Source organism: Leucoraja erinacea, chromosome 8 (assembly GCF_028641065.1).
Source record: "Leucoraja erinacea ecotype New England chromosome 8, Leri_hhj_1, whole genome shotgun sequence".
In the NCBI taxonomy this organism is placed as follows: Eukaryota; Metazoa; Chordata; class Chondrichthyes; order Rajiformes; family Rajidae; genus Leucoraja; species Leucoraja erinaceus.
This window is the reverse complement of record NC_073384.1, coordinates 17,319,542-17,342,808: the sequence shown is the minus strand read 5'-3', so window position 1 is coordinate 17,342,808 and position 23,267 is coordinate 17,319,542. Positions and strand designations below refer to the sequence as shown.

Here is a 23,267-nt window from a genome sequence, read left to right as displayed (position 1 = left end):
AACATGACCTTCCAGGCACAAATCCATGTTGACTGTTCCTAATCAGACCCTGTTTATCCAGATGCTTATATATATATTATCTCTAAGTACCCTTTCCATTAATTTGCCCACCCTGACGTCAAACTAACAGGTCTATAATTGCTAGGTTTACTCTTGGACCCCTTTTTAAACAATGGAACAACATGCGCAGTACACCAATCCTCCGGCACTATTCCCATTTCTAATGTCATTTGAAATATTTCTGTCATAACCCCTGCTATTTCTACTAACTTCCCTCAATGTCCTAGGGAATATCCTGTCCGGACCTGGAGACTTATCCACTTTTATATTTCTCAAAAGTGTCAGTACTTCCTGTTCTTTGAATCTCATAGTTTCCATAGCTACTCTACTTGTTTCCCTTACCTCACATAATTCAATATCCTTCTCCTTGGTGAATACCGAAGAAAATAAATTGTTCAATATCTCCCCCATCTCTTTTGGCTCTGCAGATAGCTGTCCACTCTGACTCTCTAATGGACCAATTTTATCCCTCATTATCCTTTTGCTATTAACGTCACCTATTCCTTTTCTTTTCTCCAGAGGTACTGTCTGACCACTGAGTTATTCCAGCTTTTTGTGTATTTCTTCAATTTAAACCAGCATCTGCAGTTCCTTTCTACACAACTCTTCGGATAGATAGTTGCATATACCCACCACCATCTGAGTTAAAAAGCAGCCCCTCAGTTTCATATTAAATCTTGCCTCCCTCACCGTAAATATACATTCTCTTGTTTTTTTAATTCCTCTTCCCTGGGTAAAAGATTATTTGCTTTCACCCCATCAATTTCCCTCATGATTTTATACACCTCTATAAGATAATAGACAATAGTCTATTATTGTCTATTGTCAATTGATTTTTTACACCTCTATAAGATCACCCCTCATAGTCATAGAGTGATACAGTGTGGAAACAGGCCCTTCGGCCCAACTCGCCTACACCGGCCAACAATGTCCCAGCTACAATAGTCCCACTTACCTGCAGTTGGTCTATATCCCTCCAAACCTGTCCTATCCATGCACCTGTCGAATTGTTTCTTAAATAATGGGATAGTCCCAGCCTCAACTATCTCCTCTGGCAGCTTGTTCCATACACCCACCACCCTTTGTGTGAAAAAGTTACCCCTTGGATTCCTATTAAATCTTTTCCCCTCCACCTTGGTCCTCGATTCCCCTACTGTGGGCAAAGACAGTGCATCTACCCGATCTATTCCTTTCATGATTTTGTATACCTCTATAAGATCTCCCCTCATCCTCCTGTGCCCCATGGAATAGAGACCCAGCCTACTCAAACTCTCCCAATAGCTCACACCCTCTAGTCCTGGGAACATCCTCGTAAATATTTCCTGAACCCTTTCAAACTTGACAATATTTCTCCTATAACATGGTGCCCAGAACTGACCAGAATATTCTAAATGCGACCTTACCAACGTCTTATACAACTGCAACATAACCTCCCAACTTCTATACTCAATCCTCTGACTGATGAAGGCCAAAGTGGCAAATGCCTTGTTGAGCGACCTGCGACTTGACCTTCAAGGAACCATGCACCTGTACTCCTAGATCCCTCTGCTCTACAACACTACCCAGAGGCCTACCATTTACTATGTAGGCCCTGTCCTTGTTCGACATCCCAAAATGCATCACCTCACACTTTTGTGTATTAAATTCCATCAACCATTCCTTCACCCACCTGGCCAACTGGAAGCAATCCTGAGATCAATACCCTGCAGGTGCTGCTTTTCAGTCTTCTACCCAATTCCGTAAATTTTTGTTGCAGAACCTCCTTCCTCTTCCTACCTATATCATCTGTGCCAACATACACAACAACCTCTGGCTGCTCCCCCTCACTGGTGAGGGTACCATACAGCCGCCCTGGGACGTCCTGGACCCTGGCACCAGGGAGGCAACACACCATCCTGGAGTCTCGCCTGCTGCAGCAGAATCTCTTATCCGCAACTCTGATGATGGAGTCTCCCACCACTACGGCTCTGCCTGATGTCACTCTTCTCCATTGAGCCTCGGCACCAGGGTTGGAATCACAGCCCTGGCAACCACTCAATCTTGCTGTGTCATCTGCACCCAACCTGGTTACAATAGGTACAGCCACCTGGGGTCTTCTGCACTTAATGTTTCTCATCGTCACCACCCTTTGCTCTTCCTGTATCCTTGGTGAGAAAACCTCACTGAAGATTTTCCTGAGGTCATCCATCCAGCTGCTGCTCCAGTTCCCCAACACGTTCATTCAGGAACTGCACCTGGACTCAATTTATGCAGGTGTAGATGTCAGAAGCTCCAGCAGTGTCCCTGAGTTCCCACCTCCTGCAGGAAACACACTGTACCAAGTCGACGGCCATTTTTTCAGTGGACAAAAAAAATCACAAATTTCGAATCAAGTGTGGCATCCTTGCCTCAGCCTCCTCGCCGAAGACTCTTGAGCCAAAGACTCACACTTCACCTCCCATAGCACTTCACCTCAGCAAGGCCGTTCCCAAAAAGTCGCTGCACCACAGCTGCGCTTATTTTTATCTGCTACCTTATCAAATACTTTAGGACTAATCTGTGAGCTACTTGAACCCTCGGCCTTCAGTACTCCAAGGAATAAAATCCTAGCCTGCTCAACCTCTTCCCATAGCTCAGCGCCTCAAGTCCGGGTAACGTAATTGTAAATCTTCTCTGCATTCTTCACAGCCGAATGGCATCCTTCCTATAGCAGGTGGATACAGTTGAGACGCGTTTTAGTTGGCAGATTAGTGGACAAAGGCTAGAGATGAAAAGGAATGTCAGATAAGAAGAGGGAAATGTAAAGCTAGGAGGGATATAGGTGGAAGGGGACGGGTGGGTGAGTGAGTGGTGGAAGGAAGCAGGATAGTGGTAAAAGTGGGTGATCACCAAGGTGTGGCTCAGGCTAGTTGGATCTCCGGGTAGCTAATCATTTTAACTCACCCTCCCATTCCCATACCAACCTCTCTGTGCTGGGACCTCTCCATTACCAGAGGAAGGACACATACAAATTGAAGGAACAGCACCTCATATTCCGCTTTGCCGACAGAAATGCTGAAGAAACTCAGCGGGTGAGGCAGCATCTATGGAGAGAAGGAATATGCGACGTTTCGTGTCGAGACCCATCTTCCGACTGATATCGGGGGGGCAGAGGTGGAGGCAGTAGGCTTGTAGGAGAGCTGGGAAGGTGAGGGGGAGAAAGCAAGGACTACCTGAAATTGGAGGTCAATATTCATACCATTGGGGGTGTAAGCTACCCAATCGAAATATGAGGTGCTGTTCCTCCAGTTTGCGCTGGGCCTCACTCTGGCAATGGCGGAGGCCTAGGATAGAAAGGTCGGATTTGGAATGGGAGGGGGAGTTGAAGTGCTGAGCCACAGGGGAGATGGGATTCTTTATCTCCATAGATGCTGCCTCACCCGCTGAGTTTCTCCAGCATTTTTGTCTGCCTTTGACTTTTCCAGCATCTGCAGATCTTTCTTAATCATATTCCGCTTGGGTACTTTATAACATAACAGTATGAACATCGAATTCTTCAATGTTATGTAACATCTTTCTTTGTGTTGAAAGGAATAACAGATGCTGGGATATACCGAAGATAGACACAAAATGCTGGAGTAACTTAGCAGGTTAGGCAGCATCACTGGAGAAAAGGGATGGGTGACATTTCGGGTCTGAGAAAGGGTCCCAACCCAAAACATTACCCATCCTTTTTCTCCAGAGATGCAGCCTGATCCTCTGAGTTACTCCAGCACTATGTGTATATCTCTCTTCCCTTCTCTCTTTCCTGTGCCCCCCAACCCCTCCTTCACCCCTACCCTAACTCCACCACCCCTCCTCTTCTTCCCCAGCCACCCCCCTCCATTTACCCCATCAGGCATCCCTACAACAAGTGTATGTTGTCGTCTGCAGAAACAAAAACAAATTGCTGGAGGAGCTCATCGAGTCAGGCAGCATCTGTGCAGGGAAGTGGACTGACAACATGTACAATGAATGGAGGGTTGTGGTCTGAGTGCAGGTAGATGGGACTAGCGGAGAATAAGTGTTCGGCACGGACTAGAAGGGCCGAGATGGCCTGTTTCCGTGCTGTAAAATTGTTATATGGTTTATATGGTACTCTCACAGTTCTGAGGAAGGTTCTTCTCCACTTGACTCAGATCCTCTTCCCACAGACGCTACCTGACTTACCGAGTCCTCGAGTATTTGCTGGGTTTTTTTAATTTTAATTTCCAATAAACTCAGTTTTTAAATTTAATTTCCAGTATCTGCATTTGTTTTCCATTTTGACGAAACATCACACCCACTCTCCCCAAGAACCCAATTTCGAGGAGAAGCGGAACGTTTCCCTGGGCTCTGGAGCATCATTTCATGTTCAGCAAGCAGCGCCTTGCCGCAGCTTCCCCGGGACAGCCCGCGGTCCCGGCGCTGGGACCCCGGCGCTGCTGCACCAGCTGAGACCCCGGCGCTGAGACCCCGGCGCTGAGAGCCCGGCGCTGCTGCACCAGCTGAGACCCCGGCGCTGAGACCCCGGCGCTGGGACCCCGGCGCTGGGACCCCGGCGCTGCCGGCGCTGAGACCCCGGCGCTGAGACCCCGGCGCTGAGACACCCCGGCGCTGGGACCCCGGCGCTGCTGCACCAGCTGAGACCCCGGCGCTGAGACCCCGGCGCTGAGACCCCGGCGCTGCTGCACCAGCTGAGACCCCGGCGCTGGGACCCCGGCGCTGGGACCCCGGCGCTGCTGCACCCGCTGAGACCCCGGCGCTGCTGCACCAGCTGAGACCCCGGCGCTGAGACCCCGGCGCTGAGACCCCGGCGCTGAGACCCCGGCGCTGCTGCACCAGGGCGGGACCGGGCGGCTCAGACAGGGACCGAATCCCCGCCAGTGCCCGGACCGCATGTCCGGCTCCGAGCATTCGGCGACCCGTGCTCACTGGGACACCGACTGAGGAGGGGAGACGGGTTCAGGGACGGACCTGCTTCCGGTTATCAGTTTCTATGGTGGCGGAAGCCGGTGGGTGATTCTCACTCAGGTCCATGCAACGGGGGGAATGGAGGAATGTGAATAATATGATGGGGGGGAGGGGTGGGGGACAGGGAGGGGGTGAGGGGGGGGGGGGGGGGGTTGGTGAGGGGGTGGGGACAGGGGGGGTGAGGGGGGGAGGGGGTGAGGGGAGAGGGGGGGAGGGGGTGAGGGGGTTGGGGGACGGGGGTGTGAGGGGGTTGGGGGGAGGGGTGTTGGGGGGGGGGGGGGGTGTTAGGGGGTTGGGGGGAGGGGTGAGGGGGTGGGGACAGGGGGTGAGGGGGTTGGGGACGGGGTGGGGGGTTGGGGACGGGGGTGAGGGGGTTGGGGAGGGGGGGAGGGGGTTGGGGGGGGGTGAGGGGGTTGGGGAGGGGGTGAGGGGGGTGGGGGGGGAGGGGGTGAGGGGGTGGGGGACAGGGGGGGAGGGGGTTGGGGACAGGGTTGGGGGAGGGGGTGAGGGGGTTGGGGAGTGGGGGGGGTTGGGGACGGGGTGAGGGGGTTGGGGACAGGGGGTGGGGGAGGGGGGGGGTGGGGGGGGACGGGGGTGAGGGGGTTGGGGAGGGGGTTGGGGACGGGGGTGAGGGGGTTGGGGACAGGGGGAGGGGGGTGGGGGAGGGGGGAGAGGGGGTTGGGGACGGGGGGTGAGGGGGTTGGGGACGGGGGAGGGGGTTGGGGAGGGGGGTGAGGGGGTGGGGACGGGGGTGAGGGGGGGTGAGGGGAGGGGGGGGTGAGGGGGTTGGGGACGGGGGGGGGGGGGTGGGGGGGGGGGTGGGGGGGACGGGGAGAGGGGGGGGGGGTTGGGGACAGGGGTGTGAGGGGGTTGGGGACAGGGGTGGGGTGGGGGGTTGGGGAGGGGGGGAGGGGGGGGTTGGGGAGAGGGGTGGAGGGGGTTGGGGACAGGGGTGAGGGGGGTTGGGGACAGGGGTGAGGGGGGGGGGGGGACGGGGGTGAGGGGGTTGGGGACGGGGGGTGAGGGGGTTGGGGGAGGGGGGTGAGGGGGTTGGGGGACAGGGGGAGGGGGTTGGGGACAGGGGGGGGGTTGGGGGGGGGGTGAGGGGGGTGTGGGGACAGGGGGGAGGGGGTTGGGGACGGGGGTGAGGGGGTTGGGGAGGGGGGTGGGGGGGTGTTGGGGACGGGTTGGGTGAGGGGGGTTGGGGACGGGGGTGAGGGGGTTGTTGGGGACAGGGGGTTTTTTTTGGGGGTGTTGGGGGGGGGGGGTGGGGGGGGGGGACGGGGGGTTGTTGGGGACAGTGGGGGGTGGGGGGTGGGGGGTTGGGGACAGGGGGGGTGGGGGTTGGGGGGGGTGGGGGGTGGGTTGGGGGTGGTGAGGGGTGTGAGGGGGGGGGGGGTTGAGGGGGTTGGGGGGGGGGTGAGGGGGTTGGGGACAGGGGTGAGGGGGTTGGGGACGGGGGTGAGGGGGTTGGGGACAGGGTTGAGGGGGTTGGGGACAGGGTGTGAGGGGGTTGGGGGAGGGGGTGAGGGGGTTGGGGACAGGGTGTGGGGGGGTTGGGGACAGGGGTGAGGGGTTGGGGAGGGGGGGTTGGGGACAGGGTGGAGGGGGTTGGGGACAGGGGTGAGGGGTTGGGGGGACAGGGGTGAGGGGGTTGGGGAGGGGGGTGAGGGGGTTGGGGACGGGGTGAGGGGGTTGGGGACAGGGTGTGAGGGGGTTGGGGAGGGGGTGGGGGGGTGGGGGACGGGGGAGGGGGTTGGGGACAGGGGTGAGGGGGTTGGGGACAGGGGTGAGGGGTTGGGGGACAGGGGTGAGGGGGGGGTTGGGACAGGGGTGAGGGGGTTGGGGACAGGGGTGAGGGGGGGTTGGGGACAGGGGGGAGGGGGTTGGGGGGGGGGGGTGGGGGGGTGAGGGGGTTGGGGACAGGGGTGAGGGGTTGGGGACAGGGGGTGAGGGGGGTTGGGGGTGAGGGTGTTGGGGTTGGGAGGTTGTGGAGGGGTTGGGGGGGTTGGGGGGTGTGGGGGGGGGTGAGGGGGTTGGGGAGGGGGTTGAGGGGGGTTGGGGACAGGGGTGAGGGGGTTGGGGACAGGGGGGTGAGGGGGTTGGGGAGGGGGTGGGAGGGGGTTGGGGACAGGGGTGTGAGGGGGTGGGGTGGGGGGTTGGGGAGGGGGAGGGGGGGGGACGGGGGTGAGGGGTTGGGGACAGGGGGTTGAGGGGGTTGGGGACAGGGTGAGGGGGTTGGGGACAGGGGTGTGAGGGGGTTGGGGGACAGGGGTGGGGGTTGGGGACAGGGGTGAGGGGTGGGGTTTGGGGACAGGGGGTGAGGGGGTTGGGGACAGGGGGTGAGGGGGTTGGGGAGAGGGGGGAGGGGGTTGGGGAGAGGGGTGAGGGGGTGGGGACAGGGGGAGGGGGTTGGGGAGAGGGGTGAGGGGGTTGGGGACAGGGGTGGGGGTTGGGACAGGGTGTGAGGGGTGGGGACAGGGGTGAGGGGGGGGAGGGGGGACAGGGGGTGAGGGGGTGAGGGGGTGGGGAGAGGGGTGAGGGGGTTGGGGAGAGGGGGTGAGGGGGTTGGGGACAGGGGGGGGGTTGGGGAGGGGGTGGTGAGGGGGTGGGGGGGGGTGAGGGGTTGGGGAGGGGGGTGGGGGGGGTGTGAGGGGTGGGGGAGGGGTGAGGGGGTTGGGGGACAGGGGTGAGGGGTTGGGGACGGGGGGTGAGGGGGTTGGGGACAGGGGAGGGGGTGAGGGGGTGGGGGGAGGGGGTGAGGGGGTTGGGGAGAGGGGGTGAGGGGGGTTGGGGACAGGGGTGAGGGGGTTGGGGACAGGGGTGAGGGGGTTGGGGAGAGGGGGTGGGGGGGGAGGGGTGAGGGGGTTGGGGACAGGGGTTGGGGGTTGGGGGGGGTGGTGAGGGGTGGGGAGAGGGGTGAGGAGGGGGTTGGGGAGAGGGGTGAGGGGGTTGGGGGTTGGGGTGAGGGGGGTTGGGGAGGGGTGAGGGGTGGGGAGGGGGTTGGGGGGGAGGGGTGAGGGGGTTGGGGAGAGGGGTGAGGGGTTGTGGGGACAGGGGTGAGGGGTTGGGGACAGGGGTGTGGGGTTGGGGAGGGGGTGAGGGGGGTTGGGGACAGGGGTGAGGGTTGGGGGGGGGAGGGGTGAGGGGGTTGGGGAGAGGGGGGGTGAGGGGGTTGGGGACAGGGGGTGAGGGGGTTGGGGACAGGGGTGAGGGGGTTGGGGACAGGGGTGAGGGGGTTGGGGGACAGGGGTGAGGGGGTTGGGGACAGGGGTGAGGGGGGGGGTGGGGGGGGTTGGGGGGACAAGAGGGGGGGGTGGGGGGGGGGGCAGGGGGGGGGGGGGGGGGGGGGAGGAAGGGGGGGGGGGGGGTTGGGGTGAGGGGGTTGGGGGCAGGGGTGAGGGGGGGGGGGCAGGGGGAGGGGTTGGGGGCAGGGGTGAGGGGGTTGGTGGGGAACAGGGTGAGGGGGGGTGGGAACAGGTGTGAGGGGGTTGGGGACAGGTATGAGGTGGTTGGGGAGAGGTTGATAGTGTAGGGTAGGAAGGAACTGCATATGCTGGTTTAAACTGAAGATAAACATAAAATGCTGGAGTAACTCAGTGGGACAGGCAGCATCTGTGGAGAGACGGGATGGCCGATGTTAAGGGTCGAGACCCTTCTTCAGTCTGACTCTCTTACCAACGATCAATTTCAGTACCACAGTTCGCCAAGTTTTAACATTAACCGTGTGACTTTATGTTAAATCTTTCCGTAGGCAGAGATGCAGATAACCGTCCGACACACAAAGCCACTACTGCAACTGACACTGGCTGTAATCAAACCTGATGGAGTGGCACATCCACTGATCCTGCAGGTAGAAATCTTTGATCTATTACTACCAATTCTCCCCTCTTGCCTGTGTCCACTGGGCGAGAAACATAACTTATCGTACCACTGAACCTGTCCAGTGCCACCCCTAGGTATACAAGGGTCATGGCCAATAGTGAAAAAAAAACTTGGCAGTGAACAGGTTAATGACCTTAGCACACTCATGCTTTTGGTGTTGGTTTATTATTGTCTTGTGTACCAAGCTACAGTGGAGTATCACAGTGTGACACGATGAGCACAACCTTCGTCCTTCCACTCAGGGCAGCCCTTGGGATCGAGGGAGGCTTGCTTCCGCTCAGGTGTTCTGGGTTCTGAGGCAGCTGATGTGGAAGGTATGTTTGGGGCAGGTGATGCTTGGTGGGTCAGCAGGACAGTGGGCACAGTGGTGCAGCAGTAATGTTGCTGCCTTACAGTGCCACAGACCCGGGTTAGATCCTGACTAGGTACGCTGTTTGTACTTTCTTCCCGTGACTGTTTGGGTTTTCTCCGGTTTCCTCCCACACTCCAAAGACGTCCATGTTTGTAGGTTAATTGGCTTTGGTAAAATTGTAAATTGCCCGAAGTATGTAGGATAGTGTTAGTGTATGGGGTGATCGCTGGTCGGTACAGATTCAGTGGGCCAAAGGACCTATTTCTGTGTTGTATTTCTAAAGTCTAAAGAATTAGCCATAGCTTTCCTTACAACAAACAAGCGGCACTCTCACTCAGTGCTGAAGGAGTGGCTGTAGTAGCCAATATTATTTGTTGTTGTATCCCACATCCTTTCTGTGTTGGGGAAGTTGGATGGGGTCCAGATCTCTTGAAATTGTTGTGGTGGTCATCCCCCACCAAGAGAGGTCCATCTCCCTTATCTGCTTTTATTAATCATCTAACTTAATTAATTGTCCAACTTCAACTTTTTGAAAAACAGGTAACATTGTTTACGATTTTTCTAGCAACAAGAGTTTTAGACCTTTCTAAATAATTATCCAAACCTACAATAAATCCACGACTAAACTGCAGGAAGCAGCAAATAAGCCGAGTCTTGCACGTTCTTTAACAGCTAACGTTTGTTGGGATCTCTTCCTTACCACAGCTGTACCTTAAAGTCTGTAAGTCCTGGTGTGTTCTGAATCATGGCGAAGTTGAAGTCCTGTGAGCTCTCTCAAAGCATGCACTTAAATAATCCATAAGCCTATGCTTCTACCCTAATCTATAAACAGTTAACTATGTTTTGGAACCAGTTGTCCTTGGTGCTGAAAACAAAGATTATTTGTTACATTGGGCGTCAAGCTATTCTCGAATGTCTCAGAGAAGAAAATATTCATCTTATCTTTCCTTACTAGGTGTCCTTGATCAGAGGCCTCATTGTTTACTGATTCTTCGAAGTGAGCCAAAGTATTTTCCCAAGCTCCTAATTTCCAAGTGAGCCTACTTGCTTATCGTTTAGTGCTGTTAGCAGACAACTCTATCTTGGGTAAAAGATGGGCAGCGCAGTGGTAGAGTTGCTACCGTGCAGAGCCAGAGACCAGGGTCCGACCTTGCCTACAGGTGCTGTCTGTAAAGAGTATGTTCACCCTGTGACTGTGTGGGTTTTCTCTAGGTGCCACACTCCAAAGACGTGCAGGTTTGCAGGTTAATTTACTGGTGTAAGGAGTGATCACTGGTCGGCGCTGACTCAGTGGGCCGAAGGACCTGTTTCCATGCTGTATCTCGCGGATACAGTCTTAGATTTTAGACTTTTTAAGGTTTATAAAGCCTGTCTAACCCTCGCATTACACTATCTTGCCTAACACTAACTGTTGGTTGCAGGCAGTCCATCAGAGGATTCTGGACAACAGCTTTATCATCGTAATGCAGAAGTACTTAAAATGGAGCCAGGAGGAGTCTCGAAGGTTTTATGTAGAACACTCAGGTGTGGGTCTATCTTATTGAAGATGTTGATAGATGTATTCAAACTTACCAATTTCATGGTAAGGCATTGCAATGCTGAAATAATTTTGAGTGCAAAGTGAGAGACCCAGAGGAATTAAATGGAGGAATTAAGCCCCATTTTGTCAAAACACGTTGACCAAGTTGGATTGGGAGTCTGTTGTACAATATTTACACATGGATGGATAATGGAAGCCTATCAAGAAAAAATATATATTTCCATAGTTATAGAGCTATATGGCATGGAAACAGGCCCAACTCGTCCATGCCGACATAGTTGCCTAACTGAGCTAGTCCCACTTGCTGACACCTGACCCATCTACTTTCAAACCTTTCTTATCCAAACAATAGACAATAGGTGCAGGAGTAGGCCATACGCCCTTCAAGCCAGCACCGCCTTTCAATGTGATCATGGCTGATCATCCACAATCAGTACCCCGTTCCTGCCTTCTCCCCATATCCCCTGACTCCGCTATCTTCAAGAGCCCTATCTAGCTCTCTCTTGAAAGCTTCCAGAGAACCAGCCTCCACCGCCCTCTGAGGCAGAGAATTCCACACTCACAACTCCTTGTGTGAAAAAGGAGACCTTGCCTATCCACGTAGTTGTCCAAATGTCTTTTAAATGCTGTAATTACGCTTTTCTTTCCCACATCCTCTGGCAGCTCTTTCCATGTATGCACCACCCTCTGTGTGGAAAAAGTTGCCCCATGACTCCCTTTTACTCTTCCCCCTGTGCTTAAACCAACGCCCTGAAGTTTTAGATTCCCCTAATCTGGAGAAATAAATATTGTGAGAAAGGTGATCCATCATTGTTAACTAAAGAGGAAAAAATAGAAGGATCTCAACCCAAAACGTCACCTATTCCTTCTCTCCATCGATGATGCCTCCCCCGCTGAGTTCCTCCAGCATTTTGTATCTACTTAGGATAAAAATGTTCAAGAAGGAACTGTAGATGCTGGAAGATCGAAGGTACACAAAATTGCTGGAGAAACTCAGCGGGTGCAGCAGCATCTATGGAGCGAAGAAAATAGGCGACGTTTCGGGCCGAAACCCTTCTTCAGACCCTTCTTCAGACTTCTTCTTCAGATAAAAATGTATTAGTTTAAAGGAAATGACACAGTGGCTGAGGAGACAGCTGAGGATTAGGAATTTTTGGGGGGGGAATCAACAATAAATACATAAAATATTGATAGCGATATGTGCAGGTTAAACTAGTGGGAAGGTGGCAGCTGGTGAAATGAGTTTGTCCACTTTGGCATGAGGAATAGAAGAATAAAATAGTTTGTTAATGGTGACCAACGGGAAAATGGTGCACCAACATGGCTGATGTATGCGACACTGGGCAGTTGGGGAGATAAATCGAGCAATGTAGATTAGAGTACAAAAAGGAAACCTGATTCCAAGTGCAAAGTGCTGAAGAAACTCTGAGGGTTAAAAGGTATCTGGGAGGGAATGGACAAGTGACACTGGGTTGGGACTCTTCTTCAGCCCTGAAGGAGACTCCAAATTAGGTTCTCCTATACTCACTGCAGCTTAGAAGAATGAGAAGGTGATCTCTGAGTCGTACAGGTTTCTGAGAGAGGTGCACAAGATGAATGCTGATCACACGAGGGAGCATTATGCAGTGGGAGGGGTGGTGATGAGAAAGCGTTGCACTACGGGAGGGGCGATACTGAGAGAGTCCTGTGTTGGAGGGGCAGCATTGAGAGAGCACCGCACAGTGATAAAGGGTCAGCACTGAGTGAACACCACACTGAGTGATCCCTGCACTCAGGGCCGGATTTAGATGAAGAGAGGCCCTAAGCTGTCCCACTTGTGAGACCCCTCCCATACCCCCACCATCACGACCGGTCCACCAGATTGACACCGATTTGCAGCCAAGCTTGGCCAACAAAATAAGGGGCTGGAAAGCTGCACTTTTTATTTATTTATTTATTGCCAGTGCTAGTGTCGAGTTATCTGCTTAAAACACTATTATTCTGAAATGGAGGGCAAGGAAAGGTACTGAAGGGTTGTTTAGAGACTACAGTGTGTTGTGACAGCATATGTAAGAAAGGCCTATGACGGTGTACACTTTGCAGGGCTTTCACTTAACTTGTTTTTTCTGTTGTCAGCCGGGCAACCTTGGCAACTTTTTAGGTTGCCAAATGACAGTTTAGGTGGTCATTTAAGACAGTTTGCATGATGCGTGCGATAATGTGATCGGACAAAATGCGTGGTTACCAGTCGGAATTATGCTCAATGAAACATTCACATATTATTTCTGCTTCAAATAAAGTCACAAACTAAACATATTCACCAATCAAGACATGATATATACCACATGTGCAGGGGGGAGGACGTGCTGGCCGTAGTTGTGCGTATGTGCAAGGCGGGGGGGTGTTCTCTTAGCAATTATTTCTCCCTGATTAGATAAAATTGATCTTCTTGTGCAAAATATAGCTGCTGCTGTTCTGAACGATACAAATGTTTGCATGCTTCAAGATAAGCAGATTAGTTGTTACATACTAATATGTAGGACCATCCATTGGTGGAGGCACAGTATTTCAGTTAAGTAAATATTGTAAGGTCTAGATCCTTTGGGTTTTGTCACTGATGAAAGCATGTTTTTTCCTGACTTGCTGTCTCCAGGTAGATTCTTCTATCAACGAGTGGTGGAGTTCATGGCCAGGTGGGTTTTATATTCATTGCATATCTACTATATATCCAGTATTCTGACCATGTTCATCTTTTCACGGGCATGCATGCAGTTGTTTTTAATCCCGGCGTTTCACCTCCATTCTCCTTGGCAGTGGGCCCATGAGAGCATATATTCTGGCTCACGAGGATGCAGTGACTCGTTGGCGGCAGCTGATGGGGCCCACCAGGGTGTTCCGCGCACGCTACTCTGCCCCCCACTCGATCCGTGGAGACTTGGGGTTGACAGACACCAGGAACACCACACATGGCTCAGGTGAGCTACCCAGACATGGGATATACTCCAGCTCAGCCTTGCTGACATTAACATGGAGCCATTCCCAGAGGCTTGTAACACTCTCTCAGATAAAGCTCTTCTGTTTGTCATGGACACTGGTTTACTAAGGTCACTGGGACTTGGAAAGTGCCACACTGCTGCCTTTATGTGCGAATGAGCCTTGTGTCATACTCATAGAGTTATACAGCATAGAAACAGGCCCTTCGGCCCAACATTTCCACAGTGACCAAGATGTCTTCCTGAGCTAGTCTCATTTGCTCGCATGTAGCTCAAGTTCCTGTAAACCTTCTCTCTCCATTAACCTGTACAAATATATTTAAAATATTGTAATTATACCTGCCTATACAGCTTCCTCTGGCAGCTCGTTCCACATATTCACCATCCTCTGTGTGAAATCCACGTACCTCAGGATCCCAGTAGATCTTTCTCCTCTTAGCATAAACCCATACCCTCTGGTGTTTGATTCCCCTACCCTGGGAAAAAGACTGTGGCCATTCACCTATCTGAGGGGTGAGGGGTGACCATATAGGGATTTATAAACCTTCATGGTTTTATAAACCTCTATATGGTCACCCCTCAGCCTCTTGCATTTCAAGGGTTAAAACCCCAGCCTATAGAGCCTCCCCTTGTAGTTCCGGATGGCGTAACATCCTCATGTATCTTGTCTCCATCCTTTACAACTTAAGCACATCCACCCTATACAGCTAATATAGCATGGAAACCAGCCCTTTTGCCCTACTTGTACATGCTGATCAAGTGCCAACCAAAATAATCCCATTTTCCTGAGTTGTCCGACATCACTCTAAACCTTTTCTATCCATTTACCTGTGCAAGCGTCTTAAGTGTTATTAATGCACTCACCTCAACTACTTTCTCCAGCAACTCATTCCATATATCCACCCCCACCTCTGTGAAACAGTTGCCCCTCGGGTTCCTATTAATTATTTCCCTGCTCACCATAAATCTATGCCCTCTAATTCTCGATTCTCCTTCCCTGGGATAAAGACTATGCATTCAGCCTGTCTATGTCCCTCATGATTCTATACACCTCTATAAGATTACCCCTCAGTTTCCAACTCTCCAAGGAATTGGGCAGCACAGTGGTCGAGCTGCTGCCTTATAGGGACAGAGACCTGGGCTTGATCCTGACTATGGGTGCTGCCCAAACAGAGTCTGCATGTTCTTCGTATAACTGCGTGGATTTTCTCGTGTGCTCCGGTTTCCTTGCACAACCCAAAGACGTGTGGGTTTGTACGTTAATTGGCTTTGGTAAAATTATAAATTGTCCCTAGTGTGGAGGAAAGTGCTCCTGTATGGGGTGATCGCTGGTTTGCGCGGTGTGTCGATGGGCCGAAAGGCCTGTTTCTGCACTGTATTTATTAAAGTCTAAAGTAAAAGAATAAAGGACCAGCCTGCCCAACTTCTGTCCAAATCTCTGTCCTCCGATCCTTGACAACATCCCCATAAATCTTTTCCGTACTCGTTCCAACTGAATGGCATCTTGCTAGTGGGGTCTCCAAACTAAGTATAGTGTTTAGTTTGCCCAGCCCTCTCACTGGAGGCTGTGTATTGACACTGGATTTTCATTTCTCCATTTCAGACTCGCCTGAGTCGGCGGCGAGAGAAATCTCCTTCTTCTTCCCCGAGTTCCAGCAGCAGCAGTGGCTGAGCACGGAGGAGGAGCTCTATCGTCAGGGACACTACTACTACCACCCACACCAGCAAGTTCACCTGATCCGTGCCCCGCAGACACCCTTGGTCTGGGGACAAGGGCAATGACCACAAACCGGCATGGAGCGAGGGAGCTGAGGAGAACAGACCAGGCTCTGGGGCCTGGGAACTGATTGGGGTCAGGGGTGACAGGCACTGACTACAGACAGGGGTCGGGGGTGGTGGGGACTGACTACAGACCAGGGTCAAAGGTCAGAGACACCGACCACAGGCCAGGGTCAGGGGTGAGAGGCACTGACTACAGGTCGGTGTCAAGGATGGCAAGCAGTGACACAGGTTGGGGTCAGGGGTGATGATTGAGAAAGAGTTGCAGCAGTCCCTGCAACTCCAAGCACTGTCATTTATAAACCAGCTTCTTGTCAGAAGGAGACACATTTGTATGTTACAGTTAGAAGCCTCTGACCTTTCTCTCAGAGACGGAACACTTCCAGAGTTGACCTACTCACTGTGATCACTTTGTTTTTACGACTTAAATGGTCAATTAAATATTTGTCTATTTTTATTAAATGAATGAATTCATTCCATGTAATTCTACACATGCACCTTCCTAGATTAATTAAGACTTAATTGAGTATGGTTTATTTTCTGGGTGCTGAAGAAACTTTCTTTCCTCAATCGGCTCTGGTGCCCCGTACTTTGATTCTCCTCTGGGGCAGTATTTCCAGAATCCATTCCATTCATCCACCCTATTCCACACGCTCCTCCCTAGCATTTGAAGGTGTGTTCCTCTTGGAAGTTCACAGTGGCACAGTGGTAGAGTTGCTGCCTTACAGCACCAGAGACCTGGGTTCGATCCTGACTACGAGTGCTGTCTGTTCTGAGGTGAAACAGTATTTCCAGCTAAGCTTTTGATCGGTAGTAATCTAGCATCCTTGATGATTATGAAGGCAAAATCAATGGTAATTGATCGGACGTCCAGAACTAATACCATATTTATGACATACAGTTACAACCGTGATGTTCAGTGGAGATGTCAGCTTGTTTCCCTGTGTGATTTTATAAAGGCTCATGACTATCTTGGGAAAAATAATTTGCATTCATCTTATCTAATCCCATGATTAAATGCATCTCTATAAGATTCCCTTATTCCCTTATACTCCCAAGGAATAAAACCCTAGCCTGTCCAACCTTTCCCCACAGCTCAAGCCTTCAATCCTGACAACACCTTTATAATTCTTCACTGTACTTTCCAGCTTGAGAACATTTTTCATACAGCAGGATGACCAAAATTGACACAATTCTCCCACGTGCGGCATAACCAGCCTCTTATAACCTGTCACATAATGTCCCAGCATCTGTACTCAATTCCATGACTCATGATGGTCAGCGTGCCAAAAGTACCTATCTACCTGTGACACCACTTTCACATCTGCATTGCCAATCTTTTTTTCTTACCGAAATGGAAGGGTCTCGACCCAAAACGTCACTCCAGAGATGCTGCCTGTCCCGCTGAGTTATTCCAACTTTTTGTGTCTATCTTCCATTTAAACCAGCATCTGCAGTTTCTCCTTACACACTAAATCTTTATACACAGTGTACTGTATCTGCCTTGTGTTTCTCCACTCAGTCATCTTGTCCTCTTTGTGTGCCAACTTAATTTATATCGCGTTCTTATATTTTCGGTTTTCTGGCAAGGCTGGCTTAATAAGAGCTGCACTTGGTCTGTGATGAAAGATGCAATGCTCCCTCAGTATCATACTGAATCATCAGCTAGATATTGTGTTCAAGTCATAGAGCATAGAAATAACCACTCGTGCCCACCATGTCCATGCTGACCATTCCCTACCCGTCTGCACTAAAGATAGACACAAAGTGTTGGAGTAACTCAGTGGGTCAGGCAGCATTTCTGGGGGTAAAATGGATGCCATTTTGGTTCGGGACCCTTCTTCACATTGGTAAGTTGCTCCAGCACTATATATCTATCCGGTAAACCAACATCTGCAGTTCCTTTCTACACACTCCATCTGCACTAATCTAATTTTTCAGCATTCGATACAGCTTTCTTTGCCTTGTTAATTGAAGTACTTGTCTAAATACTTAGACAAATACGAATTGCTTTCACCACTCCTTTAGGCAATGCATTCCAGGTTCCAACTACAATCTGGATGAAAATAAATTTTCCTCCAATTTCCTCTAAATTCTTCTCCTTATACTAAAGTTGCTAAGTCATGTGGTAGCTTTATAAAAGTTTTGTTTATGCAGCATTTAGAGTATTGTGTACAGTTCTGGTAGTTGGATTGCAAGAAGCATGTGGAGGCTTTGTAGAGAGTTCAGTGGTTTGCCAGAATGCTGTATGGATTAAAAGGTATTAGCTAAATGGAGATGTCGGAAAAACTTAGATTATTTTCTCTGGAACAACAGAGGCTGAGGGGTGAACTGATAGAAGAATATAAAATTGTGAGAAGTATAGATAGAGTCAATAAAATATTTTTCTCAGGGTGGAAGTACCATATAGTATAAAGTGTAGCAAGAGAGAAAGAGTCAAGGAGATTTACGAGTGGGGTTTATTTACATAGAGTGGTAGGTGCCTGGAACGCACTGCCAGGATAAATGGTAGAAGCAGATATAATGGCATTGTTTAAGGAGAATTTAGACACGTGAACAGGCAGGGATGGAGGGAAATGGATCATGTCCAGTTTAAACTGGTATGATGGTTGGCTCGGAATGGTGGGCTGAAGGGCCTGTTCCTATGCTGTGCTGTTCCAAATTTTATGAAAGAGCAATGGCGTTGGACAGATTAGGCTGTTCTTGTGGATGGCTGTTACAGGGTCAATGGGATGAGTGGCCTGTGTATAAATATTAAGGCATTCAGGAATCCTGTGTGAGGCAAGGCAATTAGCATGTTGGGTCAGACTTGGTGAGTGCAGGCAGAATGAGGGACATGGGTGGAGTAGATAATGGAGGGAATGAGCAAGTTCATTTCTGACCGTAATTGTATTATTTTGGGGTGAAGTGTCAGACCACCAGATGGTGATGGAGCCGTAATAAGTAGTATATCTAGGGAATAATACTGCGTGATCGTCAACCTGAAATGTGAGCTCTAATATTTCTCCAAACCACAGATACTGCTTTATCTGCTCAATGTTTCCAACATTCCCTGTTTTAAATCTGTCCATGTAATATGCCACAGGTCAAACATTAGCTGGCCATCTTAAAGAGCATGAGAGGAAACTCTCCCTCTGCCCTGCCCAGCCCCCAAATCCATGTTATGTCATAGATGTACATTGAAGGTACTGGTGCTTCCAGTCATCACACCAGAGGACAGTATATATCAGAGAGACACAGAGGGCAGTCAGCCCCCCCTAGTGCATGACAATCAGCAAGAGGGACAAGTGTCCCTGTGTGATATGTGCAGAAGCAGTGAAATAAGATGATGCTTCAATTATCAGCACACTGACCCATTGTCAGGAAAAGAAAGGGACAGACTGTATTCACCCATGGGACCAAAATTCAGTTTAGTTTAAAGATACAGCGGGGAAACAGGCTCTTCGGCCCACCGGGTGAACCCACCGAGTTAAAATATAATGAGCGTTTGACAGCACTGGGCCTGTATTCGCTGGAGTTTAAAAGAATGAGGGGGGAACGTACAGAGTAGTGAAAGGCTTGAATAGAATGGATGTGGGGAGGATGTTTTCACTTGTGGGAGAGTCTAGGACTAGAGGTCACAGCCTCAGAATTAAAGGAAGTTCCTGTAGGAAGGAGATGAGGAATGTATTTATTCCAGAGTGTGGTGAATTTATGGAATGGAGGCCAAGTGCACTGTAAATGGGCATTTTTATGGCAGAGATAGATTCTTGATTAGTACGGGAGTCAGGTTATGGGGAGATGGCAGGAGAATGGGGTTAGGAGGGCGAGATAGGTCAGCCATGATTGAATGGCAGGGTAGACTTGATGGGCCGAATGGCCTAATTCTGCTCCTACCACTTATGAGTCCATGCCGACCAGCGATCCCTGCACACTAACACTATCCTACACACACTAGGGACAATTTACAATTTTATCGAAGGCAATAAACCTACTATGTCTTTGGAGTGGGAGGAAACTGGAGCACCTGGCGAAAACCCATGTGGTCACAGGGAGAACGTACAACCTCCGTACAGACAGCACCCATGGTCAGGATCGAACCCGGGACCCTGGCGCTGTAAGACAGCAACTCTACCGCTGTGCCGCTGTGCCGTGCACTGCAGGTTTGAAATATTTCAAAAACTCACTTTCAAGTGTAGCAACTTGTAATTTAGTACGCAGAGGACTTTGTGATCATTTGATGAATTGTTGGAGGTCACACCGGCATTTGCATTTGAAGAGTAGAATTATCACTTGATAAATATCTGCTGTCTCAGCGCTGCTTGTTCCCCCCAGCTATAGTAATTACAGAGAGGCAAGGGGAACCTGAGGTTTACAGCACAGGCAGTGTTTAGCCTGCCCTCTTAGAAATACACAGCATTGAATCAGGCCTTTCGGCACACCTAGTCCATGTCCATCATCAACCACCCATTTATACTGATCCTATTTGTAAAATTCCCTTCACATTCCCATCAACTGCCCAGCTTCCACGTATCGCCTAAAAATCAGGTCCACTTTACAGTGGCCAATGAAGCAAATTTCTGGGACCAGTGCACACAGGGGAAACCCATGCTATCACAGGGAGAACGTGCAAACCACACAGACGGCAATGGAGGTTAGAATTGGACCTGGGTCAATGGAACTTCATGACAGTAGCTCCAGCATCTATGTCACTGTGACTCCCTCTCCACCCTCTCTAGAACAGCCGTCCTGGGAATAGGGAAGCAGATCTGTGGGAAAGTGAGAGGGGCGTATCCTAGGACAGGAGCCGGAGGCCAGGTGACCCCACATTCTGTCTGATGGCAGGATATTTGTTCACTGGAAAATAACACTTAAGTTATGTACATGATCGGTACTGACAGGGGAGATTGTATCTCACAATGACTCCAGTGGTCCTGCGGAGAGGCAAAAGCTGAAAAATAATATCCTGCTGGTGAAGAATAATATCCTTCTTCTGACCTGTTGTTTCTGTTTTGGTCAGGTCACCATTTATCACCAGTCCTAACTGCCCTTGAGAACGTGGGGGTGCCAACGTCTTGATTTGCTGCTGTCCTTCTGGTGAAGGTGCTTCCACAGTGTTGTTGAACAACAGGTTCCAGCATTATCCAGCATTTCAATGGTTTATTTATTGTCACAAATATCGGGTACAATGAAACACTTTTTTTGCATACAGCTCAGCAAGACTATCATTGTAAATACACCAGTAGGACTGCAGGCGCTCAGGGCAGTTTGCCACCTTTAGGGGACAAACAGGAATGGGCAAATGTCTTAAGAAACATATTCATGGAGTCATACAGTACAGAAAACAGGCCCTTTGGTCCATCATGTCCATGCTGACCATTCAAACACCCATCAAAATTAATCACAATATCCAAATCTGAAAGAATAAATCAATAAAAACCCATCACAAAGTCACCAATAACTTCATTTATTGATGGAGAGAGGATAAATGTACATTCTTAGAAAAAGGCCTTTTCCAGGAAGTTGTTAAGGAACATTCCCAAAGGATCCAGCTTCTCTCGGATGGAGCAGAAATTTTGGAAAGCAGGATACATGTTTTCAAAGTCCTTGTGGACACAGCTGTTGGCCTGGATTATCAAGACAGAACAAGGATTAGATCAAAAGCAGCCATTTCTGCACATGCCCAGCATGCCTGGCAGCGTCCATCGAGAAAGGTGCACATTCAACCTTTCAATGGCACGCAGTTTTAGAATAGAATAACCTTTAATAATCCTTTACAGGAAATTACAGTGCCACAACAGCTTCAAGACAGACATAACACCACACATTTCAACAGATATCTTCAATACATAATAAGTTAAAATTTTTGTGCATTATAAAACCTTATAGCAGCTGGTATACAAGACTTCCTATGTCTCTCCGTTTTGCACATTGGTGCAATCAGTCTCTGACTGAAGATGCTGCACTTGATCACCTTCAGGGCGTGGAGTGGGTGAGTGGGGTTGGTCATTATTGAGCCTAGTTTTTTCAGAGTTCTGGCCTCTGCCACCTGCTTGACCGTTAGTTGCTCTGCCCCAACCACTGAGCCGGCCTTCCTGATCAGCTTATCCAGTCTGTTTTTGTCCGCTATTCGGGCGCCTTCTCCCCAACAGGCCACAGCAAAAAACAGAGCACTGGCCACCACTGAATGGTAGACACTGCACAGTAGGGGTTGACAGATATTAAATGACCTTAGCCTCCTTAAAAAATACAGTCTACTTTGTCCCTTCCTGTACACCGCCTCCATATGACTCTTCCAGTCCAGCTCACTGTCAAGCTGCACACCAAGGTACCTGTGGTTGGCGACCACCTCCACCTCAGTGCCCCTGATGGTGATTGGTGTTGGTTGAGTCCTCCTCCTCCCCCTCCTGAAATCCACAACTATCTCCTTCGTTTTTTTGGTGTTGAGATGGAGGTTATTGTGTGCACTCCACTCCACAAAGTTGTTAATTGTGTCTCTATACTCCTCCTCATTGCCCCTTTTGATGAGGCCTACAACAGCTGTGTCATCTGAAAATTTCTGCAAAAAGCAGCTGTTGGTGTTATATTGACAATCCGCTGTGTAGATGGTAAACAGGAATGGAGCCAGCACAGTTCCTTGTGGAGCCCCGGTGCTGCTCATGATGGTGCTTGAGACATTGTTCTGTAGGCGCACATACTGTGGTCTGAGGAAAAGGTAATCCAAACACCACAGTACCATTAATGGATCTTGTAGGTGAATTGGCTTCTGTATATTCTTCCTAGGGTGAAACTAGTGCAAGGTTTGGTTGGCACAGCCCCAGTGGGCCGAAGAGTCTGTTTACGGGCTGTATCTCTAAGATGTTCAGATGGATGGGTTTTCAGCACCAAAGGTTGAGGCTGTAGGAAGAATTGAATAAATGGCCTGTTTTTTTCACATTGAGTGAACTGAGAAGTGATCTTAGTTTAGTTTAGAGATAGAGTGGAAACAGGCCCTTCAGCCCATCGAGTCCATGTCGACCAGCGAAGTCCATAGCCCTATCCAAAGCCAACTCGAGTAAACCTGTACATCTTTGGAGTGTGGGAGGAAACCGGAGCACCCGGAAAAACCCACGCGGTCACAGGGAGAATGTACAAACACCATACAGACAGCACCCATGGTTAGGATCGAACCTGGGTCTCTGGCGCTGTAAGGCAGCAACTCTACCACTGCCCCACTGTGTTATTTTAGGATCGAAATCTTGTAATGAAGGCCCTCGCCAAGTTCCTCTCTCCTAGTAGCCGGTTGTGTTTTACTTGGTAAAGCATAAGCAATGTCACTCACCTTGGCCCAGTGTGGTCTTCCCCCATTCCTCCTCATGATCTCCTCGTACTTTGCCCAATACCTCTTGCGGGGCACCTCCTTACCGTAGGGTCTGCGGGAGATACAGGGATCACACCAATCAACAGGGAGACACACAGAGGCAGGGGAGCAGCATATTTACCCCGGACTCTGGGACAACAGATGACTTTGACATACAGTAAGTGTTGGCCCTGTTCCATTCTAGAACCATTAACAGACTGTAAATCAATCGCAATAGCACAAACATGAGGTGTACAGGAGTTCACAGTGGCTAACCCACATGGAATGTACAAAGGCTGACCAACCTCAATCACAGGGATACAAAAGTCAACATTGGGACACACACAAGCAGTGTACAGTGTCTGTCTGACACAGGGACAAAGATAAGCATGTACAATGGCTGCTTTTAGT

The 23,267-nt window shown here is 50.6% G+C and overlaps 2 protein-coding genes across 2 annotated transcripts in view; one reads left to right on the top strand and one right to left on the bottom strand.

Moving 5' to 3' along the window:
- Positions 1 to 4,907: 4,907 nt before the first annotated feature.
- nme6 (NME/NM23 nucleoside diphosphate kinase 6) lies at positions 4,908 to 16,000 on the top strand. Its single transcript, XM_055639091.1, has 6 exons — positions 4,908 to 5,051; positions 8,765 to 8,863; positions 10,669 to 10,771; positions 13,420 to 13,459; positions 13,581 to 13,741; positions 15,363 to 16,000. Exons 2-6 carry the CDS (start codon positions 8,771 to 8,773, stop codon positions 15,539 to 15,541), a joined length of 576 nt encoding a protein of 191 aa, XP_055495066.1. The 5' UTR covers positions 4,908 to 5,051; positions 8,765 to 8,770; the 3' UTR covers positions 15,542 to 16,000.
- A 4,963-nt stretch (positions 16,001 to 20,963) lies between these two features.
- The window catches only part of LOC129699371 (L-gulonolactone oxidase-like), a 37,198-nt gene continuing 34,894 nt past the window's right edge, over positions 20,964 to 23,267 (bottom strand). Inside the window, exons 11-12 of the mRNA XM_055639090.1 lie at positions 22,839 to 22,929; positions 20,964 to 21,144 (exon numbers count right to left, since the gene is read on the bottom strand). Of these exons, the coding sequence (XP_055495065.1) occupies positions 21,016 to 21,144; positions 22,839 to 22,929 (220 nt within the window). The 3' untranslated portion in view covers positions 20,964 to 21,015. The remainder of the gene's footprint in view (positions 21,145 to 22,838; positions 22,930 to 23,267) is intronic.